The sequence below is a fragment of the Eleutherodactylus coqui genome, chromosome 4 (genome assembly GCF_035609145.1).
Source record: "Eleutherodactylus coqui strain aEleCoq1 chromosome 4, aEleCoq1.hap1, whole genome shotgun sequence".
Lineage (NCBI taxonomy): Eukaryota > Metazoa > Chordata > Amphibia > Anura > Eleutherodactylidae > Eleutherodactylus > Eleutherodactylus coqui.
In genome coordinates, this window is record NC_089840.1 from 66549906 (window position 1) to 66577719 (window position 27814).

The 27814-nt window shown below is 42.2% G+C and overlaps 1 protein-coding gene across 1 annotated transcript in view; it reads left to right on the top strand.

Moving 5' to 3' along the window:
• The window catches only part of PITPNM3 (PITPNM family member 3), a 498866-nt gene that overhangs the window by 270269 nt on the left and 200783 nt on the right, over nucleotides 1-27814 (top strand). The window contains exons 5-6 of the mRNA XM_066599616.1: nucleotides 21933-22009; nucleotides 25534-25769. Of these exons, the coding sequence (XP_066455713.1) occupies nucleotides 21933-22009; nucleotides 25534-25769 (313 nt within the window). The remainder of the gene's footprint in view (nucleotides 1-21932; nucleotides 22010-25533; nucleotides 25770-27814) is intronic.

The following is a 27814-nucleotide window of genomic DNA, read 5'->3' on the forward strand; positions in this document are numbered from 1 at the left end:
ACTCTCATTCCCGAAGAGGAAAGGGGTTCGAGAATGATGCTATACCACAGGGCGCTGGTGGACAAACTGATGGTAAACTTCCCATCCGACAGCGCTAGTGGCAGAAGGCGCAGTTCCGAGGGCCAGGTAGCAGGGGAGGTGCAGAGATCAGGCAGCATGTACAGCGCAGGCAGGGGAACATTCTCCAAGGCCTTTGCCAGCTTTATGGCTCCCCAGCAAGACTGTGTCACCGCTCCCCAGTCAAGGCTGAGTTGGCGGGAGCACTGTAAAAGGATGGTGAGGGAGTACGTAGCCGATCGCATGACCGTCCTCGGTGATGCCTCTGCCCCCTACAACTACTGGGTGTCGAAGCTGTCAACTGACAGTGCCGACAGACTTACACTCATCAAGATGAACAAAGCCTGGATTTCCCCAGACTTCTCTTTTTCACCAGCGGACAGCAGCGATACCTAAGCAATACGTAGGCTGCACCCGCGGATGGAAGCATCGTTCTCTATCACCATCAAAAACGGGGACGTTTTTGCTTCATCAATCTGTGTATAATATTCCTCCTCCTCCTCCTGCTCCTCCTCCTGAAACCTCATGTAATCACGCCGCACGGGAAATTTTTCTTAGGCCCACAAGGCTCAGTCATATAATTTTTCTAAACAATTTTTATACGTTTCAATGCTCATTAAAGCGTTGAAACTTGCACCTGAACCAATTTTTATTTTAACTAGGCTGCCTCCAGGCCTAGTTACCAATTAAGCCACATTAACCAAAGCGATTAATGGGTTTCACCTGCCCTCTTGGTTGGGCATGGGCAATTTTTCTGAGGTACATTAGTACTGTTGGTACACCAATTTTTTGGGGCCCTCGTCTACAGTGTAATCCAATTAATTTTTTGCCCACCTGCATTACAGCTGACGTTACATCAGCTGTGCTGGGCACTGCAATGGGATATATTTATGTACCGCCGGTGGGTTCCAGGGAGCCACCCATGCTGTCGGTCCACACGGAGTTGTAACTACATGTGTCCACTTCTAAAGAACCCCAGTCTGACTGGGGCATGCAGTGTGGGCCGAAGCCCACCTGCATTAAACATGACATTACCTCAGCTGTGATGGACAATGCAATGGGATATATTTATGTACCGCCGGTGGCTTCCTGGCACCCACCCATGCTGTGGGTCCACAGGGAGTTGTAACTGCATATGTCCACTTCTAAAGAACCCCAGTCTGACTGGGGCATGCAGTGTGGGCCAAAGCCCACCTGCATTAAACATGACATTACCTCAGCTGTGATGGGCAATGCTATGGGATATATTTATGTGCCGCCGGTGGCTTCCTGGCACCCACCCATGCTGTCGGTCCACAGGGACTTCACAATAGGGAGTTGTACCTGCCTGTGTCTATGAATTAAAAAGCCCGGTCAGGTTGGGGCATGCAGTGTGGGCCGAAGCCTACCTGCATTTAATCTGACGTTAGCTCTGCTGTCCAGGGCGCTACAATGGGATACATTTATGTACAGCCGGTGGGTTCCAGGGAGCCACCCATGCTGTGGGTGCACACGGAATTCCCATTGCGGAGTTGGGGATTCCCAGTTGTACCTGCCTGTGACTATTTATAAAAAACCACGGTCTGACTGGGGCATGCAGACACCTTGACAGAATGAATAGTGTGTGGCACATAGGTTCCCCATTGCTATGCCCACGTGTGCAGCTCTTGATGGCGGTGGCACAGGATTATATTTCTCATTGCTTCTGTACAGCATTGTGGACTATCGCCCCGCCCCTTTTAAAGAGGGTCGCTGCCTAGCCGTGCCAACCCTCTGCAGTGTGTGCCTGCGGTTCTTCCTCATGGCAGACGCACTTATAAATAGACATGAGTGTGGCGTGGCATGAGGGCAGCTGAAGGCTGCGCAGGGACAATTTGGTGTGCGCTGTGGACACTGAGTCGTGCAGGGGGGGGGGGGGTTGGGCAGCATGTAACCCAGGAGAAGTGGCAGCGGAGTGTCATGCAGGCAGTGATTGTGCTTTGTTGGAGGTAGTGTGGTGCTTAGCTAAGGTATGCATTGCTAATGAGGGCTTTTCAGAAGTAAAAGTTTTTGGGAGGGGGGGGCACTCTTGCCGCTATTATGGCTTAATAGTGGGACCTGGGAACTTGAGATGCAGCCCAACATGTAGCCCTCGCCTGCCCTATCCATTGCTGTGTCGTTCCCATCACTTTCTTGAATTGCCCAGATTTTCACAAATGAAAACCTTAGCGAGCATCAGCGATACACAAAAATGCTCGGGTCGCCCATTGACTTCAATGGGGTTCGTTACTGGAAACGAACCCTCGAGCATCGCGAAAATTTCGTCACGAGTAACGAGCACCCGAGCATTTTGGTGCTCGCTCATCTCTAGGTATTACCTCGCAGTGTAATCCTGTCTGTTATGTTAGTATGATGACTGCTGCAAAGTTTCTTTCTATAGATCAGGAAATGACAGACTTGTATTAGGCTTTGTGTTCAGTGTGAAAAAATGCAGGATTTTAGGATTTTTTTTAAAATACAGATTGTGACCGAAAGTTAAAAAGAAAATCACCATAAATTCTTTACAAATATGTTTAAAACAAAATAGGATTTATATAATAGGAATTAATGTGTGTTTGCTTCAGACACCCAACAGACACATTACCTTTTAAGAGCAACTGTACTTTTCATAAACGTTTGACATGTCAGAGAGACACGTCAAAAGTTTTGATCAGTGGGGCCCCCACTGCTGAGGCCCCCACTGATTGCTAGAACGAGCAACTACAGTGCTCACACGAGCACTGTGACCCTTTGGATGTTTTTGCTGCTTCTCAGCTACTTCCGGCAGCTGAAGACCTCTACTGGGGCAGCTTCTATAGATCTCTATGAGACCTCCTCATTCTAGCAAGCAGTGGGGGTCTCAGTAGTGGAATGCCCACTGATCAAAACCTTTGACATGTCTTTCTGACATGTCAAAGGTTTGTGAATACATTTTGGTATTATTACAGTAACGAATTCTCTTTGGCCATATTGGATGGGATATCAACTTGAGAATAGGGAAAATTCTTACATTTTTTCTCTCAATTGAAGAAATACAGAACATAAGTTACTAACTCCTTGAGGGAATATGAATGTTGACAGATTAACTTCTGTTAAAGAGATCTCAACTGTGAGCCAGATGGTTTGAGGCTGTAGGATTCTATGTGGGATCAAGCAGTGGCATTACCAATTTCCAGGTAGCCTGTAGTTCCTACACAAAATCATCTTTTTGCATTTATGAGAAATCTAGCATAGCATGGCTCAACAAGAAACCAAATTAAGACACTGGCGATTAAAACTCTCTGTGACCTTCTGCACAACACCTCAGGGGACGGAAATTATATTGGAAAATGTGTGAAGAAAATTAACATGTAATTTGCCCTGAGGACAAATTCACAGTCAATGTTGTATCAAATACAAACATGCATATGTACTAACCAGCATAGAAATTGTGCAGTCAAAACCATCATAATAAAACAAACACAAACAGGTACAGTACTTTTCAAAGTATAATTTTGATAAGTATCCAAAGTGATGTCACTAAAGACAACATATAATACAATCACATATGTATGTTTTAACACTGGATGTCATGTGGGTCACGCAGACATACTTGCTCATAACAGTCAGGATGTTCTATATTTTGTTTCCTATGTTTTAGTTTTTTGAGGCATTTACTAATAATTACCCAGGGACCATTATAGTTGGTCAATGGAAGGTTGATTTAGTGATAGTGATTTATTTATCTAAAGTAAATTTGTCATCAGGTTCATACTACCCAAATCACTGGCAGTATAAACCTGGGACAGATGTGCACATTCGACTCTGAGTTGAAGAGGAGGGCCGCGCCGGTCTCTCCCCACCAACATTATCAAGACTGATAGCCCTCTCCTTATACAGAAGCAGGAAGAGGAGCTGTCCCTCTTGATACTTTGGGCTGGGAAAGCCAGGCATGGCCCATCTCTTTATGGCCGCCTGCACACGAGCGGAAATCCCGCCGCGGGATTTCCCGCGGGATTTCCGCCGCTGAAAGTTTGCATAGGAGTGCATTAAAATACGCACTCCTATGCAGACGGCCGCAGTTTGGCCGCGCGAAATCTCGCGCGGCAAACAAACCGCGGCATATCCTAATTTTCTGCGGGGCACGCACTCACCCGGCCGCCGGCTCCGGTCTGCGCATGCGCCGGCTGCGCGGCAGCCGGCACATGAAAGAGCCGGGGCCGCCAGGCGCGGGTGAGTACGCGCTTGTCCCTGCAGGCGCTCGGGTCGGATCACGCGGCGAGAATTCTCACTGCCGGATCCGACCCGCTCGTCTGCAGGCGGCCTATATCTGAGATACGTTCCAACTCAGCTCCGAGTCAAACTTCTAAGTATGTTTTTTCTAAAATGCAGCAGCATTTCAGAATAGAACATACATATGTTGAATAAGCGTATCTGTCCCGAATTCATGCTGCCCAAGGTTCGAACTTGATGACAGGATACCTTTAAAGGAGCTGCAATCAAAGAATGCAAATATCTGGTTAAGATGGTACTTGAGTACAGTAAAGTTGTGTCTTAGATTAGGGATGGAAAACATATGTGCAGCTTGTGCAGTTATACAAGGGCCCTGTAGGCAAAGTGGCCCACTGCTTTCTTAGAAAAATAGCGGTCCCTACTGTTTATTAGCTGACATATAAGGGACTAGGTTGCTTTGCATACGTGTCTAACAATTACTTGTGGATTGGTACACCAACAATGAGGAATTTACTGAGGAGCTATGAATCAGGTGGTCTATAGCTGGTACCCTGCTGTTATCAAATTAGCAGCTGGAAATGTTCCCCTTAATGCCTCCCCTAAGCAGTGGCCTGGACGGGTTTCGTTCATGCTTTACGGGGAAGGAGATGGTAGAGCCACTGTGACAAGTGACATCTCTACCCCTACCATCTCCTCGGCCGTGGGCCCACTCCTCGCCCGCTATCATCCAAAATTATTACTAGCTTTACCTCATCTCTAAGTGGAAATGGATCTTCTTAGCTGTTAGGAGCTTCTCTGCCACCTAAATAGTTGTGCTCTTACCTGAAGTTCCAGGTTCCCGATGCAAAATTTGTTATGAGCCAACTACTGTACCTAACATTTGTTATATATAATAGGTATGTTAAGTCATAGATCTCCAAAGGCAGTAGGGCTGGGATGCATCTGAGCTAAGCCATTGCCTGCTACCCAGTAATGCATGTCCATTATCTAACTGTACAATGCTCTAACACTAAATCTTTGCAATATGACTGATCTACCTAAAAGACATCTTTGCAATAGAAGTGCTCTGCAATTTGAAGTTATTATAGAAATCATCTTATTCATAGGCATTGCCGTCCTGAATTCTCCCGCAGACTGTGCCCTGACGATAAATACCGGTGAAACGAATACTGGACGCGTTGGATTTCAACATGCCTGATCACCTTGTTCTTCCAGGGGGTAACTCTGGCATAAATTTGTCCTCTTCTCCCTACCGAAATAAGCCAGGTGGAGGCCTCGGTCAGACGATCGTTTTTTGCCGCGATTTGTGGATCACATGTCGGATGCGCATCTGCAAATCGCGTGACCGGGGCCGAAAAATCGCCCGAAAAATCTGCAGCTAGCAGCGTTTTCGGGGAAAAGGCCCCGATCACAGGAGCACTGTCCAACCCATTGCAATTCAATGGAGCCGGCAATACAGCCAGCTCCATTGTAAGCAATGGGCTGGCGGTGAGCGCGGGATGAATTTTCGGGAAGGGCTTAAAAATATAAGCCCTTCCCTGAAAATCATCCAAATATGTATAAAAAAAAAATATATATGTATACTCACCTTGTCCGTGCAGCCTGTGCTGAGCCAATCAGAGGCAGCACTCACTCACCCATTCATGAATTCATGAATGGGTGAGTGAGAGCTGCCTCTGATTGGTGAGGGCTGTGACCAATCAGAGGCAGCCCATTCAGCAGGTGGGGATTTTAAATCCCTGGCTGCTGAATACTACCCACAGCAGTTCAGGAGAACTGCCGGCCGGCCGCGGCTGAACTCCGGCTGCACGGACAAGGTGAGTATATATATTTTTTTTTATTTTTACACATTTTTTGATGATTTTCAGGGAAGGGCTTATATTTTTAAGCCCTTCCCGAAAATTCATCCCGCGCTCGCCCGCAGCCCATTGCTTTCAATGGAGCCGGCTGTATGGGCGAACATCGTTCTTCTCTGCCACAGCTGTTACAGCTGTGGCAGAGGAGAATGATTTCTGTAGTATATGTTCTCAATGGGGTCGGCGCTGCTGCCGCCGGCCCCATTGAGCGCATATAATAGAACACACGGAATCGCAGATAGGCGCGATCTGCGATCGGCGATTCCTCGTGTCCTATAATTTATCGGACATCCGCATAAAAAGCGGCCATGTGTCCGATGCCATTGCGAAGCAATGGTTCTATTTATGAGCAGATCGCATGCGCAAATCGCGCAAAAAAACACCCGTCTGACCGAGGCCTGATAATGAGATTTGGGGAGACAGCTGCAATCCAATCTTAACTCAAAGAGTTATCAACATGTAGAAACCATGCAGTCCCAAAGAGTTAAAAGGCAAATTCAGCCCTACTGCCGTATATCCGAATTTAATGAATATGAGACAAATGATTTTTGTTTTTCAGTGTTTTTATATATTCAATGATAAACTTTTTTTTCCACTGATTGTGGTATTACAAAAAGTGAAGCTTATGCAGCATATACTGCGACATCTGATTGAGGAAAGTGCACAACAGTAAATCATCACACATCTATAATGTATACTGTGTAATATATCACATTGGGAGAATATGTTTAGTCAGGGAAATTGCAAACTGGGACGCAACCCAAAAAAAAAAAAATCCTCTAGCAGCTTAAAAAGATGAATTGATTTGGACAGAGAGGAAAAGTAATTCATCTCTTCTTAATGGGAGATTGACCAGTGGTGAACATCATTGCACTGATTAGGCGCAAGCTACAGGTGTTTGCTCATAACCTGCATAATCCTCTCAGCTAGTAATGCATTTAAATATGATCTAATGATTGTGGTCTGGTTAAAATAGAGGATCCAGATGGTAGCAGATTATAAAGCAAACACATGCATATCGTTCAGCTGTAGCAGAGCTATTTGGGAAGCAGCTAGATTTATTAGTAGTAAATAATGTTACCATTTATATGTATATTTAAGCCGCTTACACATGCATTTAATTGAACTCCATATTTGGTCAGTATTTTGCAGAATGTAATACGGAGCTAATGTAAATCTATGTATCTATTCACATAGCTGTTATTTTTCACAGCCGTTTCTTAAATGACCTATTTTTCCCTGTTTTTCCCTCCTTATGGGTATTCTTTTCTATTGGTCGAATACAGATCAGTATTTGTCCAGTAGCAAATACCACCAATGACAGTAAATACAGAAGCAAATACAGATCAAATACTGATGACATATGGTTGTAGCTAAAGGCTCATGGGCCCGAGTGCAAAAGTTTATCTTGGTGCCCCCCAACTTCTCTTAACCCCTTAATGCAGAGGCGTAATATGAAGCTCCTGGGCCCCAATGCAAAACCTGTAACAGGACCCCCAGCTATAATGCTTTATTCATAGTACTGGGCTCCCTATATGGAGAAGAGAGGCCTTATGGGCCCCCTAAGGTTCCTGTGCCTGGTTGCAACCGCATTCCCTAAGGGTATGCCAGTGGTTGTGATGTCATCAGTAATATATCTGTAATACAGATCCATATTACAGATGTGTTATAAGCTCATCTGAAACTGGCCTTATGCATATTTTAGACTGATATAACTTATTTGTGTGTTGATTGTGGAAGAAGTCTTTAACCCTTACTGAGCTTACTAGTGTCTGCTGCCATTCTGAGTTCCAGGACGGAGCTCTAAACGTATATCCCAAATATTAAGGTTCATTAAAGTTAATGGACAGAGACCCAGACTGCATTGTTACAGTTGGCCATCAGAGGGATCCTCAAATACTATTATTAATAGAAATCAATGGAGCTATTACAGACATATGGAAGTGGGGCAGTAGCCATCTTTGGAAAGGCTGGCAATCATCTTGGGACCAGAACATTATAAAAGGCTTAGCCAGCACAAGTTTTTCAGAGACTTCAGCATCACATGTGAAGTAGAAGAGGAGTGACTGCTAGAGGAAGGCAGATTGATCAAAACATCGCTCCAGGGGCCTGAGAAAACCATCTCCTGGGACAGGGTGCTGCTCTGAGCTTGCTGAAGGTGCAGGACAATGAAGATGCCATGTTCTGGAGAGAGGGCAGAGACTGCAGGTGTTGTTAGAAGCCCTCTTGTTATTTAACTGAGCTACTGGTGACTGGCAAAGGGGAATACCTGGATCACGACATTTCCCATTGCAAGCGACAAACTGTAAGTGAGTGCCCACAATATAAGTAAAAAGTGTGCATATTCATAGGGACTAGATTAGTTACTACAGGCCTGTTATATTCGGATAAACGCTACAGGAGCTAACGCTTAATGGGGCATTGCTCACGCATCATGGACAGAGACTATACGCAAAACACCAGTGCGAGTCCTTGGAGTAAATCCGTTGCATTTATTTATATCGCCTTGATCGTAGTGAAGTGATGGACTTTCACAGAGGGGCTGTGTACTGTTTCATGTGAGCTGTAGTTCAGAGTGCCAAAACATATTTCCACAAAGTGTCATTAACCTTTTCCAATCCAATTTGTATCCTGGTTTTCCTAGGGGGCTTACTCTTTTTCTGCTGTTTTACAGCGGCGCTATATGCTGGCTAAAGCCAGTACTGCATGAGGTGACACATTGGATAGGCTCCGACAGCAGAGAGGCTGGCAATATACAGTAAGAGAACCACGACGGACATCTTCCAACATCGGAGCTGTACAGCCTTAAATCATAATGTCTTTAGACGTCAGACAGTGGATTGGAAAAGGTTAATGCTGTTCTTTCCAAATTTCATTGTTTCCTATCTCTTGTGTTAAGAAGTGAGTTGCTAAAGAGAGCATTAAGAATCCTAGGGGCCACAGTCAGATTGTTTGAGCATCCTTATACCAGTACTATTTACATTTCTGCTTTCTTAAATAAACATTGCCTATCTGTTTGCACTCCAAGGTCTTCTTAGTATTTCTGTAACTTGTGTTGCATCCAGAGGCGTAACTTGAAGCTCCTGGGCCCCAATACAAAACCTGTAACGGGGCCCCCAACTATAATGCTTTATTCATAGTACTCCCTATATGGAGAAGAGAGGCCTTATGGGCTCCCTAAGACTCCTGGGACCGGGTGCAACTGCATCCCCTGAATCCCCTATAGTTATGCCAGTGCTTGCATCACCACCTGCGACACTTGCACAAATTTATAGCCAAAGAAGTAGCTGTGTACATGTTCTTGAAAATCCTTATCTCTACTTTTGTTAAATAGATTTCTGATGACTTTGCAATTATTTTTATATTGATATATCCTATATCATCTCAATAGGGGCATCTATTTTAAATTATCGGGTGATGATAATTTTCTCCAGCACAGCCAACTGCTTGCCTGGGGGTCCCGAGAACTGCTGCAGCGATCAGCTGATTGCTAAAGCAGCTCCTAAATTAGGGGGGTTGTCTGTGATGACAATGAAGGAGAGTGCAGAGATGGGTGGGCAACAAGAGGGTGGTTGAAGGGGAAGGTTGCCTGATGGTGGCTCACCAGCAGCCCTAGATACATCCATAGGCCTGGTGGAACTGGTACAATGATACAAGGGTACTGGCACACAGGATAGGGCATCACCAGAGGCATGGTAATAGGGTGAATTGGTTGTGACCACAAAGCAGAAGTTAACTCTTAATACCAGAGAACTGTAAATTTATTGCCTGGAACTTACAATAATATTTGCAGATATAGGCTCTCTTCGAAGAAGGTAGCACAGTCTGTCAAATCTCTCAAATGAAAGGTTACCATGTGCCACTTAAGCAGAGCAACTGCACAGCTGATTTTCAGTGCTCTTCTAGATATATTCCAGGCCACAAACACAATCTATTTGCTCTCTATCCCATGTGGCGTAGTCACAAAGCAGCAGCTGAGCAGGAGTATCCTCACATGTCCTAACCAGTGTCTCCTTCCAATCACAGCAGTGCATGGAGCATGTTCCTTCTTATCTCCTCCCTCCTAAGCTCATGAGATCTCATCCTCGTGGTACATCAACACACTTACAATTTAAAGCAACAGTTTACTAATATAATTTCAGAAACAGAAAAGATACATAAAATAGATAAAATAACAGAATCTAGTGGTGGTACCCCACTACAAGACAATCTCTCTACTATATTAAACTGTTGGAAATAGCAGAGTTCAGCACTCATCTATCGCATGGACGCGAATGGACTACTAGTATGCATGTATGACCACCGCTTCATTTAAAGTAAGATTCACGACCTCTATTCTTGTGATCAGTGGTCAGACACCCAGCAATGATGCATTTATAGCCTATCCTTTATGCTGATCAGCTACTGATAACTAAAGTTGCTCATCTTGATTGGCTACCAGGTAAAATCCGACTGTTTTTGAAGAATCAGATTGGGTCAGCCAACCCGATTGTTAGTGAAGAATCAGCTTTCCCATAGTGGTGCCTCTTCATTGAATGTGGCTCTGTGACTAGCACTGGTGCTACAGTCCTAGGTTCAAAATTAATCAAGGACAACATCTGTATGAACGTTGAAAAACAGCATACAGATGTTGCCCTTAGTCACATTTAAACCTAAAATTCCAGTACTGGAAGGCAGCAGTGAAACAACAGAGCCACCAGTCTAGTTCTATCTTTTCCAGAAGAGGAGAAAAATGAGAAGAATAAAGACACAGAGAACATAAAAGCTCCATACAGATGTTGTCCTTGGACAGATTTAAACTTGCAACTCTAACACTGCGAGGCAACAGAGCCACCATGCTTGTGCTTTCTTCTTCCTATTCCTGAAGAAAAATAAAGGCTGTGGCTCAGCTGTTAGTACTGCTGCCTTACAGTGCTGGTGTTCTAGGTTCAAATCTCTCCAAGGACAACATTTGTATGGAGATTTTCAAAGTCCATGCAGATGTTATCCTTGATGAGATTTGAACCTAGAACATCAGCACTGCAAGACAACAATTCTGACCACTGAGCCACATTCACTGAAGAGGCGGCACCTATCCCCACCATGCAATTTGGCTGCATTAGGGACATTCTGGAGGCCGAATTAGTGGACCTGATTTTTACTTCCATTCCTGATCATTTTAGAAGAATCGAGCCGATATCTCCCTACCCAATTATTACAGTAATTGCTCATCAATATTGATAATCTGTCTTGCAGATAGGTAATCAGTTTTTAAGAGCTGATAGCCAATTTTCATTGTGGATTGGCTTACACTGTATTATTTCATGTTAATTGGCTGGGTAATGTACAAATACTGTCATGTAAAACTCAAAAAGTACATACGGCATAGAATATGCGTCCTTTACATGCCAAGAAAGCCACATGTTGACCTGCACATAGTAAAGCAATAGCTATATTATCCTCAACCTCCAGAAAACCCTTGTATTATCTAACAAAAGAGTCTGTCACATGTGAGTGATGAGAGATGTGCGTAACTAATACCGGTTTACTTGGCAGCATTGACACAAGCTGAACCAGAGTGTGCAGCTCTTGATAAGCTGAAAAGGGGGTCGGCAGAGAGATAGCTGTGTTAGGTATTATGGCATTCGGTTCACATTTGGAATGCTAATTCCCGTGTGTGCTTACAACCCATGAAGCCACAAGAAGAAATGTTCCCTGCTGAAATTATAAGTATCATTTCATTTTAATTGGACTGCATTGAAATAGTATCTAGGTTTATGAAAAAATATATTCTCTCTGCATGAAGGCAGATACAGAGAGAATAGTAATATATTAGCAGGCTATACAAAAGGTCATTAGTGCCACAGTCTGTAACCAGAGCAGGTCAGCTTTTGTTCTAAAATGCCGTCAAGAAGGGATTTTGTTACAAAGCTCAACACGTTTGGAAAAGAACAATGTATCTTCCCATTTAAAAAAGTTTTAAAGTTTTCTAATGGTATATTGTTCAGTTCATTACACATTTCTAATTAAGATTATTTTGATTTTTCAGTATTTTATTTCCTATTATAGCACTAACATATTCTGCTACACTGTGCACAATTGTACATTCACTCACATCAGTTCTTGCCCCTCGTGCGTCTCAATGTAATTTCTTCATCTTTAGATGATTTGCTCTTCAGATCTTGGACCCCCGTATTTTGTAGATGTAACCACAGATCTGCTGTGTTATATTTAATGATATAGATCCTGATTATTACTGTCAGATAGAAACTTCATTTTTGGAAATTGAAAATTAGAAATCATGGATTGTTACATGGGCAAATCACATGACATCATATATTTTATAGTGTTGTCACAACTGGTTTGCACTATGTGACAAGGTCTGGATTTGAAGATGGAATTAAAGTAATAGCAGCTTTTACAGAACTTTTCAGACTGACCCATAATATAAGAACCAAGTTCAGTGATATATGGAGGATTTCATGGATCATCCTACCTGGACCAGTCCAACAAGTGGAGCACTCGCGCGGAAAAGACCAATCCTACTGTGGAAGAGAAACCATAAACCAGTCCAAGATGAAGCAGGTGACAACTACACTAAACCCTAAATTACAGAAACGAAACATACTGATGTACTAAACTGATAACCTAACTTTAACTGAACTCGTTAAAGACTAGTTCAGCATTCTATTATTAAGAGTTGGCTCACTCCATATGCTATAGTAGTATGGATAATAAGAAGTCCCTATATTGATGTTATAAAGGGAGGTCCCTCACGTGGAATCTTACCCTATTAGCAAAGTAAAAAAACACTAACAAAGAGTGGTCCTTGCTCTAACAATCACAACTAGAGATGAGCGAGCCACCAAATGCTCGGGACTGCGTTATTCGAGTCGAGCTTTTCGTAAAATTTGAGAGCTCTACTTGAGTAACGAACCGCATTGAATACAATGGGAGACTCGAGCATTTTTGTATGTGGGACCGAGCCGAGCTTTTTTTTTTCTTTTCCTAGGTTCGTCTCTCTCTCTCTCTCCTTCCTGCCAGAAGTGGAGGGGCCAAAACAGGCACGTCACAGTGTGGAGGAGCCTAAAGCTGGGGTGGGGTCGAAGACGATTTGATGCTCATTCAAGTAACAAGCACCATCGAGTACGCTGATACTCAAACGAGCATCAAGCTCGGCAGAGTATGTTCGCTCAACCCTAATCACAACCCATCCATGTATTATATGTTCAGGCACTGATTTGTTGACAACATATCAGTTTAGTCTTTTTCTTGAAAGTTCAGGGTTTTACTTCATCATCTGTCAATATTGCTTTCCTCTTAAAGCTTAAGAGCCTCATTTATTTTATTAGACTATTACCTTAAATTTTTCCCTTCCCTTTCTCTTCATGTCTATGGCAGTCTCATTGTTATACCCTGGCTGCTTCATATTGGCTGTCACAACATATATATATGTAAGAAAGCCATTTCTCAATTTTTTTCTTTAAATTCAAAAAATCAAAAGCGGAGCTATGCCTACAAACATTTTTGCATGATGTAAAAGAAAATCTGTAAAGTTGGGGGTTATACAATTGAGAAAGAGGTTCTTGGCAGCTCAGTACTTCAATATTTCTTATAAAAATCTATTTTCTATATAAAATATAGCACTATCATTATATATGCTATAACACAATGTGGTTTCTTCTTTTCTAATGCTTCAAAGTCTACTTTGAGATCTAAGTCATACTTCTAAAAAACTTCATATCTGGGGCTATGGAATCTCTTGTCAAACAGACAAGAACATGCTTTAAGTGACAATTGCTCAGTTCTGTATTTTTGTGTTCTAATTTTTGACAGCAGAGGTCCATGCAGAACTAAGAAACTACATGTGATAAGCCTATAATCAGCTCATCACACATTCTTTTGACAGTAGAGTAGTTAGACAACAGCTATGTGACAAAAAAACGTATAACAAGTTTTGTTTTTTTCAGAATTGGGCTATAGAACTGATTAGTAAGCCCTACATATCAAGGACTAGACCTCATCCACTAGATAATAAGGGACTATAATGTAAGTTATTTGTTTATCGAGGACAAGACATGACTGGACAGTGCAACAGTCATCAGCGGGGCTCAAAATTTCTGCACTGGGCCAAAAGGAAGTGGTTATTTACTGATCACTTAGCAAAAAGTGAGTCATGCTTTTGGACGAGGGAATAGGACAAAAAGACTGGCAGTGATGGTGCAACAACCTTAGTTAGAAAATGTTAGGGTGTGCTGCTGGGATCTGTTGTACTACATGGGTTTCCAGCAGCACAGCTTCACAGGTGGGGTTGATTGGGCTGGCTGAGTGTGGATTGCTCGAGCCAGCCAGTCCCTCAGATCTGCAGCTCATATATACCAGCTCTTCTTCTAGAGGCTGCTGGACTTTCCCTGTTTGTTTAGCGTGTTTAGATGTAAACAGTATAGTGTCCCTGCGTGTCTGTGCAGGTTTTGCTATGTGTAGTGGGAACTGTGTCTTTCTGTGGATCCTTTATCATCTACGTAGGACAAGTTAGGCCTTTGGTTCCAGCACAGGGTCGTCCTTGTCGGGACAATCGCCTCACATGCAGGCAGGTTTCCTGGGGTTAGTTGTCTCGTTAGAGACCCGCGAGACAACGAGGACCCTTGAAGTGGGCTTGTGGGCCTAAGTATCTTGGTCAAAATATGAACTAAAACCTCATACATTCTATAGTTATTGCATTCAGCTATGTGTGCGGGTATGCAGGTGAGTGTTTTGAGCACTTGTCAGTCTTTGGTTTATGTCTGTCTGCAAGTATGGCGTAAGGGGGAGTTGTTGTTAGGGTTGTTCTGCTGGGATCTGTTATACTAAATGAGTTTCCAACAGTACGGCTCCAAATCTTTGCTCCAGGCAGCCAATCCCCCAGGTCTTGTGCTCATATATACCAGCTCCACTTCTGGTCTTTCCCTTGTTTGTTCCGGCGTGTCTGTGCAACTGGACAGACATGAGGTGCAAACGGTTATGTTCAGTATGTCTAGGTGTGAACAGTGTCATGTTCCTGTGTGTCTGTGCAGGTTTCCGTACATGTATATTCTGTTACGTCTTTCACCTACGAACTGGCATACTAAGACTCAACCGCAAAACTGCAACAGGACTTCAAACTCGCCAACAGGTGGACTCAGACAGAACCGCAGAACTGTGAAGCAGACTTCATACTCGCTGACTGGCAAACTTGGACGGAACCGCAGTACTGCGAAACAGACGTCACACTCGCCAACAGACAAACTCATACGGAACCCCAGAACTGTGAACTGGGCTCGATACTTACAGACATAACTAAGAAACAGACATAAATCAAAGACTTACAAGCACTCAAAACACTCACCTGAACACTCACATGCTAGATTCAACTGGCATCAGACGGACCTCATTGATTATATTGGGGTCCATCCAGATTCCTTTATGCCCTCCAGCATTTTCCAGTAAGAAATAGTGCTGCATACAGCGCTATTTCATTCTGAATTATAATGAAAATGGAGTGCAATAGAGGCTTTAAATGAAACCTCTTATGTAGAAGTAAACAAGCCCTTATTTATTATTTTTGTATATTTTTACAAAATTGTGACTTACTGTCACTGCACCATTAAAGGGATTTTCCAGGCAAATGCCATTGATGACCTATCCTCGGAATAGGTCACCAATAGTTGATCAGATGGTGTCTGCTGCTTGGGACCTCAGATGATCAGCTGATCGGGCGCTCATTGTCAGTGTCACAACACAACAGGGGTATGGAGTAGGAGCAGATCACTCTGACCCCTGTCTAATGGCCAGCACCAGTAATTGCAGGCACAGCTCTTATTGATTTTATTGATAGCTACGCCTGCAGTTACCAACACCGGCCACTACGCAGTAGTGTAAAAATAAGTAAAAAAAATTACAGAATAAAATAAAAATATTTACATTTAAAAAAAATGACCCAACACCAACCAAAACTGTTACCACATGTGCCCTGTAATCCAAAGCTATACAAGTATATATCAAAACATCCAAAAAAAGGAACACATTCCCATACTTTATTTTATTGTAAATGTACAAAATTTTGAAAATAGACAGCTATAAATTTTAAAAAATCATATTTTTTCATCGGTTTAGCCCCAATAAAACTTAAAAATGGGGGCGGGGGGGAAGTCAGTGAAAAAAGATTTTAAAAAATAGCCCTATATGTAACAGAAAAAAAGGGAGGTCACTAGACAGGAGAGAATCTGGTTACTTGACAAGAGAGAAGGCTTTTTAAAAAAATGAGTACCCACTTCTTTTTTGGCCTTCTAGCAGGTAAATTGTTCTACTATGAAACTGGCCACTAAATGTCAGTACATGACGTACTGTCTGAATTTTTCTTTCGACAGTTATAATCTTGTATTATGTCAATGTAACAATGATATAGTAAAAAATGAGAATAAATTGCAATGTGATGCAGCATTACATTATCTGGCTTCAATCATCATATGTTGTGAAAACTTGAGTAGGAAGTTGAGATGAAGAAACAATATATAAGTAATGTGGGCACATTCCTTTATGTTCATAAAATTATATTTCTTTTCTTTAAAGTGCTATATTACTTCTTCTGCTTGCCTTTAGCTGCCTAAGGCCTCAGTCAGACGGGCGTTTTTTTCACGTGATTTGCGCATGCGCATGCGTCCGGCGATTTTATAAAACCCTTGCTTTGCAATGGTATCAGACACATGAGCACTTTTTATGCACTCGTCCGATAAATTATAGAACAGAAATCGCAGATCGCACCTATCTGCGATCTGCGATTCCTGTTCTCTTCTCTATATGCGCTCAATGGGGAAGGCGGCAGCAGCGCCGACCCCATTGAGAACATATACTAGACAAATCATTCTCCTCTGCCACAGCTGTAACAGCTGTGGCAGAGAAGAATGATGTTTGCCCATTGAATTCAATGGAGCCGGCAATACAGCCGGCTCCATTGAAAGCAATGGGCTGCCGGCGATCGCACGATGAATTTTCGGGAAGGGCTTAAAAATATAAGCCCTTCCCGGAAATTCATCCAGAAATGTGTAAAGAAAAAAAAAATACATATATATACTCACCTGGTCCCGGCAGATGGAGTTCAGCCGCGGTGGCCGGCAGTTCTCCTGAACTGCTCTGAGTAGTATTCAGCAGCCGGGGCTTTAAAATTTATGGATGAATTTCTGGGAAGGGCTTATATTTTTAAGCCCTTCCCGAAAATTCATCGTGAGATCGCCCGCAGCCCATTGCTTTCAATGGAGCCGGCTGTATTGCCGGCTCCATTGAATTCAATACGCTGGACAGCTCCGGCCCGTTTCTAATGAAACGCGGCTAGGAGCAGTTTTTTCGGGCGATTTTTCGGCCCCGGTCACGCGATTTGCGGATGCGCATCCGTCATGCGATCCGCAAATCGCGGGAAAAAACGCCCGTGTGACTAAGGCCTTAATAGATACCTATAGTGGTTATGGATTGATATTCTCAGATATTTAGATTACCTGTGTCATTGAATTAAGCCTGAAGAAGGTACTTGTCAACTGCCAAAACAGTTGACAAGTACCTATGTCTACACAGGAAGCCAGTGTTTGGTGCTTGCATTGGACTCATCTCTTCATTCTGTGTGTGTGCCCACACATAGAAACTATACATTACCTAAAACAAAAAATATAAATGAAAATTAAAAAATATTCAACAAAAACAATCCCTGAAAATCACCTGTCAACGTAAAAATACAAATCTCATGGTACTTCGATTTCGGCAGCAAGTTTTTTTCAGACTGTAAGACACACCTGACTATAGGAAGCACCCAGGTTTGGACAAGAAAAAAAAAATTGGAAACATGTTTATACTAATTAAAATTTCTATGGTTGTCTTAGTAAGGAGAAGGGATAGTCTAGGGCTACACTGTGGCTTTTGGACACAACATGGTTCACATGACCAAATGTCTCTTCCATTGAGGTCAGTGAGATTGCAGTGAAAGTGACAATGACTTGTAGGTTGCAGGAAATCCACCGAGGTTGGATTGGGGGTTGTTGCAACCTACAACTCACACCACTATCCCATTGAGCTTAATATGAATATGAGGTTGCGGGGCTGCACAATAATCTTTAGTCAGGTGAACCCCGTTGTGGCCATAGTTACCATGTAACCTTAGTATTATTGTAACTAGCTTTGGTGGACCATGGTGGTGCTTACTATTTTACGTTGTGGAAAATCACATATCTCGTGGACATCTTTCTTTCAGTTGTAAATCACCAGTAGTTTTGCATTATTATGCAGGTGATATGTGTTTTCACAGTAGGCACCCAAATCTTTCTTTTTAGTGTTGACAGAGCAATATGACTACATGCTGCTGCTGCAATTTAGCAGACTGTACTTATATTAGTGTAAGCCTTGAGGTTTTCAACTGCCTTGAGATGAAGGTGTATGACCTGTGACATGAAACTGTCTTCCACAACCTCCCCTTTGTCTCAGAGTTTGGCTATCCCTCACCCAGTTTTAAGCATCCTACACAGTTATTTATTAAAGTTAATGACTGCATTTCAACATACATATGAAAATGATGATCATTATTACCTGTTTGGTATAATTGGTTAATCAAACACCTGACTGTAATACTAGAAAATTCCTGAGTTTGAGCAAGTGCACCTAGAAGAATTGACACTGTTTTCAAGGCAAAGAGTGGTCATGCCAAATATTGATTTGATTTAGATTTCTCTTTTGTTCATTCACTTTGCACTTTGTTAATGGACAAAAATAAACTATTAACTAGAGATGAGTGAGCACCCAAATGCCTGAGTCCGCATTATTCGAGTCAAGCTTTTCGTAAAATTCGAGAGCTCTACTCGAGTAACGAACCCCATTGACTACAATGGAAGACTCTAGCATTTTTGTATGTGGGACGCCGGGTGCCGAGCTTTTTTTTCCCTAGGTTCTCTCTCTCTCTCTCTAGCCAGCCAGCCAGCCATCCCAAAAATTTGCCAATGACGTGCGCTGCGTTGCGGTGTGGAGGGGCCAAAACAGGCACGCTACAGCGGGGAGGAGCCAAAAACTGGGGCGGAGTACGACACGGCTTGATACTCATTCGAGTAGCGAGCACCATCGAGTACGCTAATGCTCAAATGAGCATCAAGCTCGGCAGAGTATGTTCGCTCAACTCTACTTTTAACACTATTTGAAAGCATTCTTACTTTGCAGTATTTTTTCCACATCTGCCTAAAACTTTTATACAGTACAGTATGCAATCTAAATATCTAAGCACAAGAACATTTAACAAAAGTGATTCTAAATGACAAATGATTCCATTTTGTATGATCTAACAGAAAAATGTAATAAGTAAGCGTTGGACGACCCCTTGAATTATACATCTATTTTGCTTGATCAAATGTATGTATCAAGTAAAACATAAAACATTCTAAGTTTCCTTTTTGTCCAGTTGTTCCAACATTTGAAAGGGATCTAGGTCATGGGAGTTAAAATAAAACCACAACCACTTCAGTCAGTAATTTTCCAGCCGATACAGAATCCGAGAACTTGCTGTTAAGAAAAGCGCATTAATTATGATTTAATGGATTAAGGTATTGATTCACCACGGGGCAGACACTAATTAACCTTCATTCACTGTACTCTTGCAAGCGGCTGATTGTTAGGAATGCCAGCATTGTTTGGGAAGGCCAAACTCGGCTTATCTCCACTTGTAGCTCACTTCAGGGGTTAAAATGCTCTCAAAACTCAACAACATTGAATTATTAAAATAAAGTTTGAACTCTGGATAACAAAATGACAAATTTAGAAATGACTAATAAGAAAAACAGAGAATGTGCTACATTGTATCGTTGGATGTTAGTAGAGTTTAAGTATCTTGAATCACTTCAAATCTTTACATAGTAAAAGTAAGATAACCTACCCAATGCACCCTCAATAGAAAGTGGTTAGAGAGGGGGCATCTGGCAGGATAGAGTACATTGTAGTATATGTACAAATGTGATATTTACACTTTAACATTTTTTTCATAGAATCCCATTTTTTTTAGAATAAAATTATCTTCTTCATGTCAATCTCAACCATCATCAAGAGGATAGACCAAGGCCATGTTTGTGGTGTAAAATGTTACTATTTAGGTTTCCAGTAACATTAGATGGTGTTCAGCCCTGGGCCATTTGTTTGGTCTTCTCAATTGGGTTAGCACCTTTCATTTCTGGGGTGGCACAGTAATATAAGGGGTAGTGCTAGAGTCCTTTTTGAATTTTGCCAAGCCAATATCTACGTGGAGTTTTTACTCTCACACCTTCAAAACTTTTTGACAGATTAAATGGTCCTTTCTGAAATTGACTTAACTCCTTCAGGCCTATAGATTTTTCATTTTTTTATTTTCATTTTTTTTATCCTCGCCTTCCAAGAGCAATAACATTTTAATTTTTCCATTGACATAGCCATATGAGAACTTGTTTTTTTGTGGGCCAAGATTTTTTCTTATGGTATCATTTAATATATCCTATAATAGACTGAAAAACTTTAAAAAATGTTAAAGTGGGGAGAAATTTGGGGGGATTAGTTTTTACAACATTCACAGAACAGTAAACATTTTAACAAATTTTAACTTTGTTCTATGGGTCAGTACGATTACAGTGATAGCAAATTTCTATAGTTTTTAAATGTTTTTTTGATTTTTGAAAAGTGAATATAATATTTTCTAAAACAAAAATTGCTTTCCGTTCCATATTCTGAGACCCATAACTTTTTTTATTTTTTCATTGCCTTAGCTGTGTGAGATCTCATTTATGTGGGGCACGCTGTAGTTTTTATTGGTATGATTTTGGTAAACATACCTTCTTGATTACTTTATCTTCACTTTTTTTGAGAGCCAGAGTACAAAAAAAAAACAAATCTGGCATTCCATTCTTTTTTTTTTCTTTCTGCAGGCCTCACCATGTATGAAAATCGTTGATAGTATAATAGCTCTGACTTTTACATACATGGCAATACTAAATATGCGTTTTTTAATTGTTTAGTTGCTTTTATTGGAAAAATGAGGAAAGGTTTTTTCTTTTAACTCTTAATGTATCTAATTTCTTTTATTGTTAGAAAAAACTTTCTTTCTTTTTTTTTAATTTAGTGCCCACAGGGGGCTTGAACTTGTGATCATTTGATTGAATCACTTGTACTATATGCTGCAATACTTTAGTATTGCGGGATATAGTGATTATTCATGTTGCTTTTAAGCTCTGCCATGGGCATGCCTTGATAGACATCTATGCATGGCAGGCCTGGGAACCTTCAGTGGGCTATGGGCTGCCATGCTAGCTCATCAGCATTTAACCAATTACGTTGTGGGGGGCTGCTGATGGAGAGCAGGAAGGGTTTCCCTCTCACGCTGACTGTTTGGTCAGCTTTGACTGTGGCATCTAAATAGATAACTGCTGTGAACAGAGCTAAATCTAATCAGTTACTGGCAGTTGCCAGCTGTCAGATAGAGCTGATAGCCAACAGATATGGAGATAACTCGGCCCCCAGGCCGTCTCCATACCCCCAGCATGATGTAAATTTACATTATGCTGACGTGAAGTGGTTTAAGTGTCTGGATATGTGTGTGAAAAATTTTGAGAGGAGGAAAGATATATTATCTGAGCTCCAATGAGATTGGTACTAGCATAACTACCTTCTCTAGATTGCATATTGGCACTATGCCATGTCTCCTTAGTTTATAGTGGAAAATGATGCCATGACCAAATTATTCATCAGTGAAATAAATTACCCGACTCTGTGGATCTCATTGTCTAATTGTTTTATAAATTAACATAATTTACATTTTTTGTTCAATAGGAGAACTCTACCGAGTACATGGGAGGAAACACAGATGCCCCCGACAGAGCAGTTTTGAAATACAAGAAGACAGTGAGGTGAGAGTATTTTCTTTTGTTTTGTTTTTTTCTTTTTTATCCAGGACCTCGGTTTTTCTAACACGATGAATTCATGCAGCCATAACCACTTCCTGGATGCCAATGTTTCTGTATTTGTATCAGCAGGAAAATGCCTTAGATCTACTGAGATGTAAGGATTTGCATAGGACCATGTTAAATATACAAATGCTTCTTTAGGATGGTTTCATGCATAGGTTTTTGTGGCAGTTTTTAATGCAGTTTTTGAGCAAGAGCTGGAAGTCGATTTCAGATATATGTGAAATATAAAAAAGGGACTGATGCTTTGCCTTCCAGCTTTGCTTCAAAAACTGCATTAAAAACTGCTACAAAAATTCTGAAGATTATAAAGAGGCTTTCTCAGCTAACCAAGTGATGGCGAATGGCCCTTTTACAGCAAATGAGAACCTCACGATTCTCGTTTACCTGAGCAAACAAGCTGGTGATGTCATCACCATCTCTTTCACGCTTGTGCAGCCTGTTTAGACAGGCAGATCATCGTTGGGAATCGTGAACTTTTCATTCAGTGTTTCACATTCTTATGAATGTCCATTCTCATTTTCCATTCAGTCATTGAAGTCATTCAGTCAATGATAAAACGGAATTATTATCATTCACTTTTGTTCATTTGAATGATTTTTGGAACAATAATCATTTTGTCTAAATGCACCTTTGGGGTTCCACCGATCATAATAACAAAGAGGGTGTGATCCTTTAAAGGTGTTTTCCAGGCAAATACTGTTATTCTCAAGATAGGTCATCAGCGGTTGATTGTCTGGAGTTTGTTACTAAGAACCCCAGCCGATAAGCTCATCGGGTGCCTGCAGTCAGAGCCATAATACTGGGGTCAGGAGTGAAAGTAGTTAGCTCCACCCTCTGTGTAGTGGCCAGTGCTCATTATTGCAGGCACAGCTCCCATTAAAATCAATGTCAGTTACCCTGAAATTACACTAAGGTCAGAGCTATCTGCTTCTGCTCCGTACTCCTGTGTGTTGTGGCATTGACAGCAGATGCCTGATTAGCTGATCAGTCAGGGTCCCGAGCAGTGGAGATCAGCCGATCAACCATTGAGGACTAATCCTGAGTATAACATTTATATCAACCACTGTTGATAGTATAGACGAGATGTGACAAACATTTGCTTGCATGTGTCCACAGATCAATAAGGACAGGTATAAGGAGCCAAAACTGCCCTCCCTATAAAGTACAAAGCTGCATATAAGTCAGCTACATTAGTCAGGCCCTAAGGTAAGTTGCGGGCCAGCACTCCCTAGTTAGTTAGATTAAATTGACTCAGGTCACCAATAAGTTCTTATTATGGACACATGACAGTAGCCAAGTGTCTACAATATCAGTCGCTCAGCGAGTCGGAGATATGGATTCCCCCATCACATAGTAATTGGGCAGCTGAATGAGGCGCTGTGCTAAGCTGAACTGCAGTGATGGATAGGAGTTTACTAGATAAAGAACTTCCCGACATGTTTCACCATGGAGCACGATACAATTATCCATGTTTCACCAGACAGGCTGGAATCCTCAGGGGTATCAAAGGGCTTATAGATGAAACGACCACAAACTGACAACTCTTATAACACAAAAGGGTTGTACCTGCATGATCCTTGTAACCAGCCCTGACAGATCTACACTATGATTGAAAGGAGTAAACACCAATGTTCTCAGAGAAGACAACCATGTCATCACACATCTCATCACCCAATAGTTCATCATTAGAGATGAGCGAGTATACTTGCTAAGGCACATTACTTGAGCAAGTAGTGCCTTAGCCGAGTATCTCCCCGCTCGTCTCTAAAGATTCCGGGGCCGGCGGGGAGATCTCTCACCCTCTCTCCCCCCGCTCCCCGCCGCAACTCACCTGTCACCCCCGCCGGCCCCCGAATCTTTAGAGACGAGCGGGGAGATACTCGGCTAAGGCACTACTCGCTCGAGTAATGTGCCTTAGCGAGTATACTTGCTCATCTCTATTCATCATATATAGACACACCTCTCATTGTATAATGAGTTCTTACTGGTGTCTTCTCCCCTTTGCTGATGTCTACTGCCTCTAGCATATGGTATCATACTAGTTAAAGTTTAACCCAAGTGGGTCTTGAGCCTGCTATTTTTGAGTTGTGATTACAATCCTGAGGACAAATCATCAATAGTATTTGCCTTAAAAGCCCCTGAAGGGTGTGCTCACACGTTACGGAAATGCTGCAGATTTGTTGCGGAATTTCCTCATCAGAATCGCAGCAAAACCGCAGGTTAGAGTTGCAGTAAAGTTACTGCAGAAAATCCACAATGTTTTTTCTCCTCTACATGTGAACAGCATTTGCTTCGATCCCATTCACTTTAATTGAAGATGCTTCCGCTGAGTTTTTCCACAGAGTCTCGGCCATGTGTGAGCATACCTTTAAGTATTTTCTTTGTCACTTTCATAGAAGCGCTTCTAGAAAAATTTTTGAAACAGTCTCTCCAAAAGAAATTTATCAATAATATTACAATGGCACACTAACCTTAGTATAAAAACAGTTTTAATAGCTCGCCTTTTATTAAGGCCGAAAGGCCCACGGACGGATTATAGCTGTAGAAATCGCGGTCAGACACCCGCAGCAATGTCCGTCCATAGACATGCTGTGTAAAACTATTCTCCGCTGCCCAAGAGCGGAAATCATCTGCGATCTTCCGCTCGCAGGGGGAGAATCGCAGCGTGTTCTAATTTGTGCGGGCAAACGCACAGACGGCTTCCATTGCAGCCAATGGAAGCCGTCCGTCCCGCGATACTCTGTGCTGTGGACACAGCGTAAGTCTCAGGGGAATCCGCGTCGTGTGCTGCACTGTGCATGCTCACTGGCTTGCCGTCTGACACTCCTGCAGCGGATCCAAACAGGTGAGTATAGGGTCTCTGGGGGGTGCCGGGTCTGATTCCGCTGTGAGATTTCGCAGGCGGAATCCGACCCAGCCGTGGGCATGAGGCCTAAAGGGGTTTTGTCATTAAAAAAAAAATTCTATTCTTACCTATAGCTCCCCAGGTAGTCTACATATTCTGCTCATCGATCTTCTCCTGCCTTCTGCAGTCCCCTGGGCCACATCACCTCCAGTCGGCAGATTCTTCTTCTTCCTTCTTTGCAGTGGCTTTCTTCTTCCTGCAGGTCATTGTAGACTACGTCACTAATGACGTAGTGTTCACTACCTAGTAGGGAGCACTGATTGCTATGCCGGGCTGATGCCGAGACTGTGCATGTGCGCCGGCTGAAGCTGACGTGACCCGGGGACTGCAGGAGCCAAAAGAAGATTGGCGGGGAGTTTTTTTTCTAATGACAAAACCCCTTTATGTACCAGTGCCTGACAATACAGGGCTGTGTCCATCACATGTCGCACAGTTTTTCATGTGAAATATGACTAAATCTGCAGGGGAATCTCTGATGCTGATGAAAATTTAGCCTAATTAGGAATAATGAACATTTTATAAGATTGTAATTTCTTTATTGTTGTTCTTTTCCCATTAGGATGTGGTGTCAGAAAATAGCTGTAAGACACATGTTCTTGCTCTCGTACTCCATGGTGGCAGTATACTAGATACAGGAGGAGGGGATATCAACAGCAAGTTGGCCGATGTCAACACCTTCAGCTCAGTATTTGAGAAGGTGACCAGAGCTCATTTTCCAGCAGCTCTTGGACACATCTTGGTTAAACTGGTCCCTTGTCCTGCAATATGTTCGGAAGCCTTCTCACTGGTTTACAAGTAAGAATTTAAATCACTAATTACAGTATACTGTAGACTAAGATATATTAATCTAGATGTTATACTAATGTATTTCAGCATATTAGAAAGTCAAAGAAGGAATGCCCTGAAATACCACATTTTCTTTTTAACATTTACCAAGATGATGATGATCGTACAAGTAGGTGCCTATAAATCTTTTTCTATTTCACCTACATTTACACTAATGATACTTTTTTCATGACTAAGTTTGTTTTATGTGTCTGACCTAAATTTTATACCTGTAGCCTGATTATTTAATTTACTTTGCAGATCATAAAGGGAACTTGTAAGAGATGAGCGAGCACGCTAGTTTAAGGCTGATGCTCGAGCTAGCATCGGTCTACTCGAGTATCTGATTACTCATCCGAGCAAATGCGGGGGAGGCGGCGGGGGAGAGCGGGGTTGAGCGAAGGGGAGAGAGATCTCTCTCACTCTCCCCCCCAACCGCATTTGCTCGGACGAGTAATCAGTTACTCGAGAAGACCGATGCTCGCTCGAGTATCAGCCTTAAACGAGCATGCTCGCTCATCTCCAGAACCTGTCACTGGGTTTATGCTGTCTGAACTATTACTATTGCCCCTGTGTACTATTGCCCCTGGCATGTTTCAGAACAAATAGACTTTGAGTTTAAGTTTGACTCGGAAACAGAGCCCACATCATACAAAGTGACATCCCTATTCCTATACAAAAAAGGGGGAAAAGCTGTCAGTCAGCATGCAGCAGGCATTAATAGGCCAGTGTGACTCGCCTCTTCGACTCAGAACTCTGTCCCAAGTCAAACTTCAAAATGTGTTTGTTCTGAATGCCACAGGGTCAATGGGCATACCTGATCCGGGTTCATACTGCCCATAGTACGGGCAGCATGAACCTGGTATAGATTCCCTTTAAGTAATTGTGGTCTCCAAATGTTGAGACAAGTTTTGAAACAAGTCGGAGGGAAGTAACAAAATAACATGATAATTTCCACCTATAACTGATGCCCCCAAAAATTATAGGGGTAGAAATTGAAAGAAAACCAGAAATTAGTAGATCAGGGGAATGGGCTGGGTATTTCAGAACCTCCGTATCAGATCTGCCAAGTCCTAGGGCATATAGGCACTATCTTGAAGGAACAGGATTCCTTTAGAAAGCTTGCCTTGATGTTTGAAAACCATGCTCACTTGAGATCTGCAAAAAAAAGGGTAATCAGGCTATAACTATAAAATTGAGTTCAAACACAAAAAACAATTAATTTTGATGTGATAAAACTATTAGTTTAAAAATAGGTGAAATAAAAAAAAAAGCCAAAGACTTATCATTACCCCTCTGTATGCCATTTGTTTTGATAAATGAACATAGAAGTTTTTTTTCAAGATTTTTCTGCATGGTGTTTGGGCCTTGGGTTTCTGTATGTTGTGTTTTCATTTCTGTAATAGTTTTCCTCAGCTGGCTGGTTGTCTTCTCTTCCAAGAATAATTTGCTTTAACAATAATTTGGGCCTTTTCAAAATATGTCCAAATTAAGCTAATTGAGTTTGCTCATTTAGCTACAAGTGGCTTGATTTTTGTCAAGGGTTTGTTTGCTTTGCTCTCTGTGATATTCTCTTAACCTTATCAACTAATGACCATTAAGAGTGTGTTTATGGTGGCTGTTAAAGAGCTTTAATTCTGCAGTACTGTAAAATGGCACTCAACAATAACTGCAGCAAAAGGAATTGTGCAGTCACAAGTTGGGGTTTCTGGCTGTCAGAAATAGAACGCTCAACCGAGTACTTCATCAGCAACTGTTTAAATGCATCCCGTCCTATATCGCTATTTCCACATCTTAAAAGATAAAATGAAGAAATAAAATAAATCTTGTTATTTCTATAGCGCCAACTTATTCCACAGCACTTTCAGGTAATTCATTTATTACCCCACACCAAGCTGGGTACTCATTTTACCGACCTCGGAAGGATGGAAGGCTGAGTCAACCTTGAGCCGAATACCTGAACCGGGGATTGAACTCGCAACCTTCAGGTCATGAGCAAGGCTGAGTCAACCTTG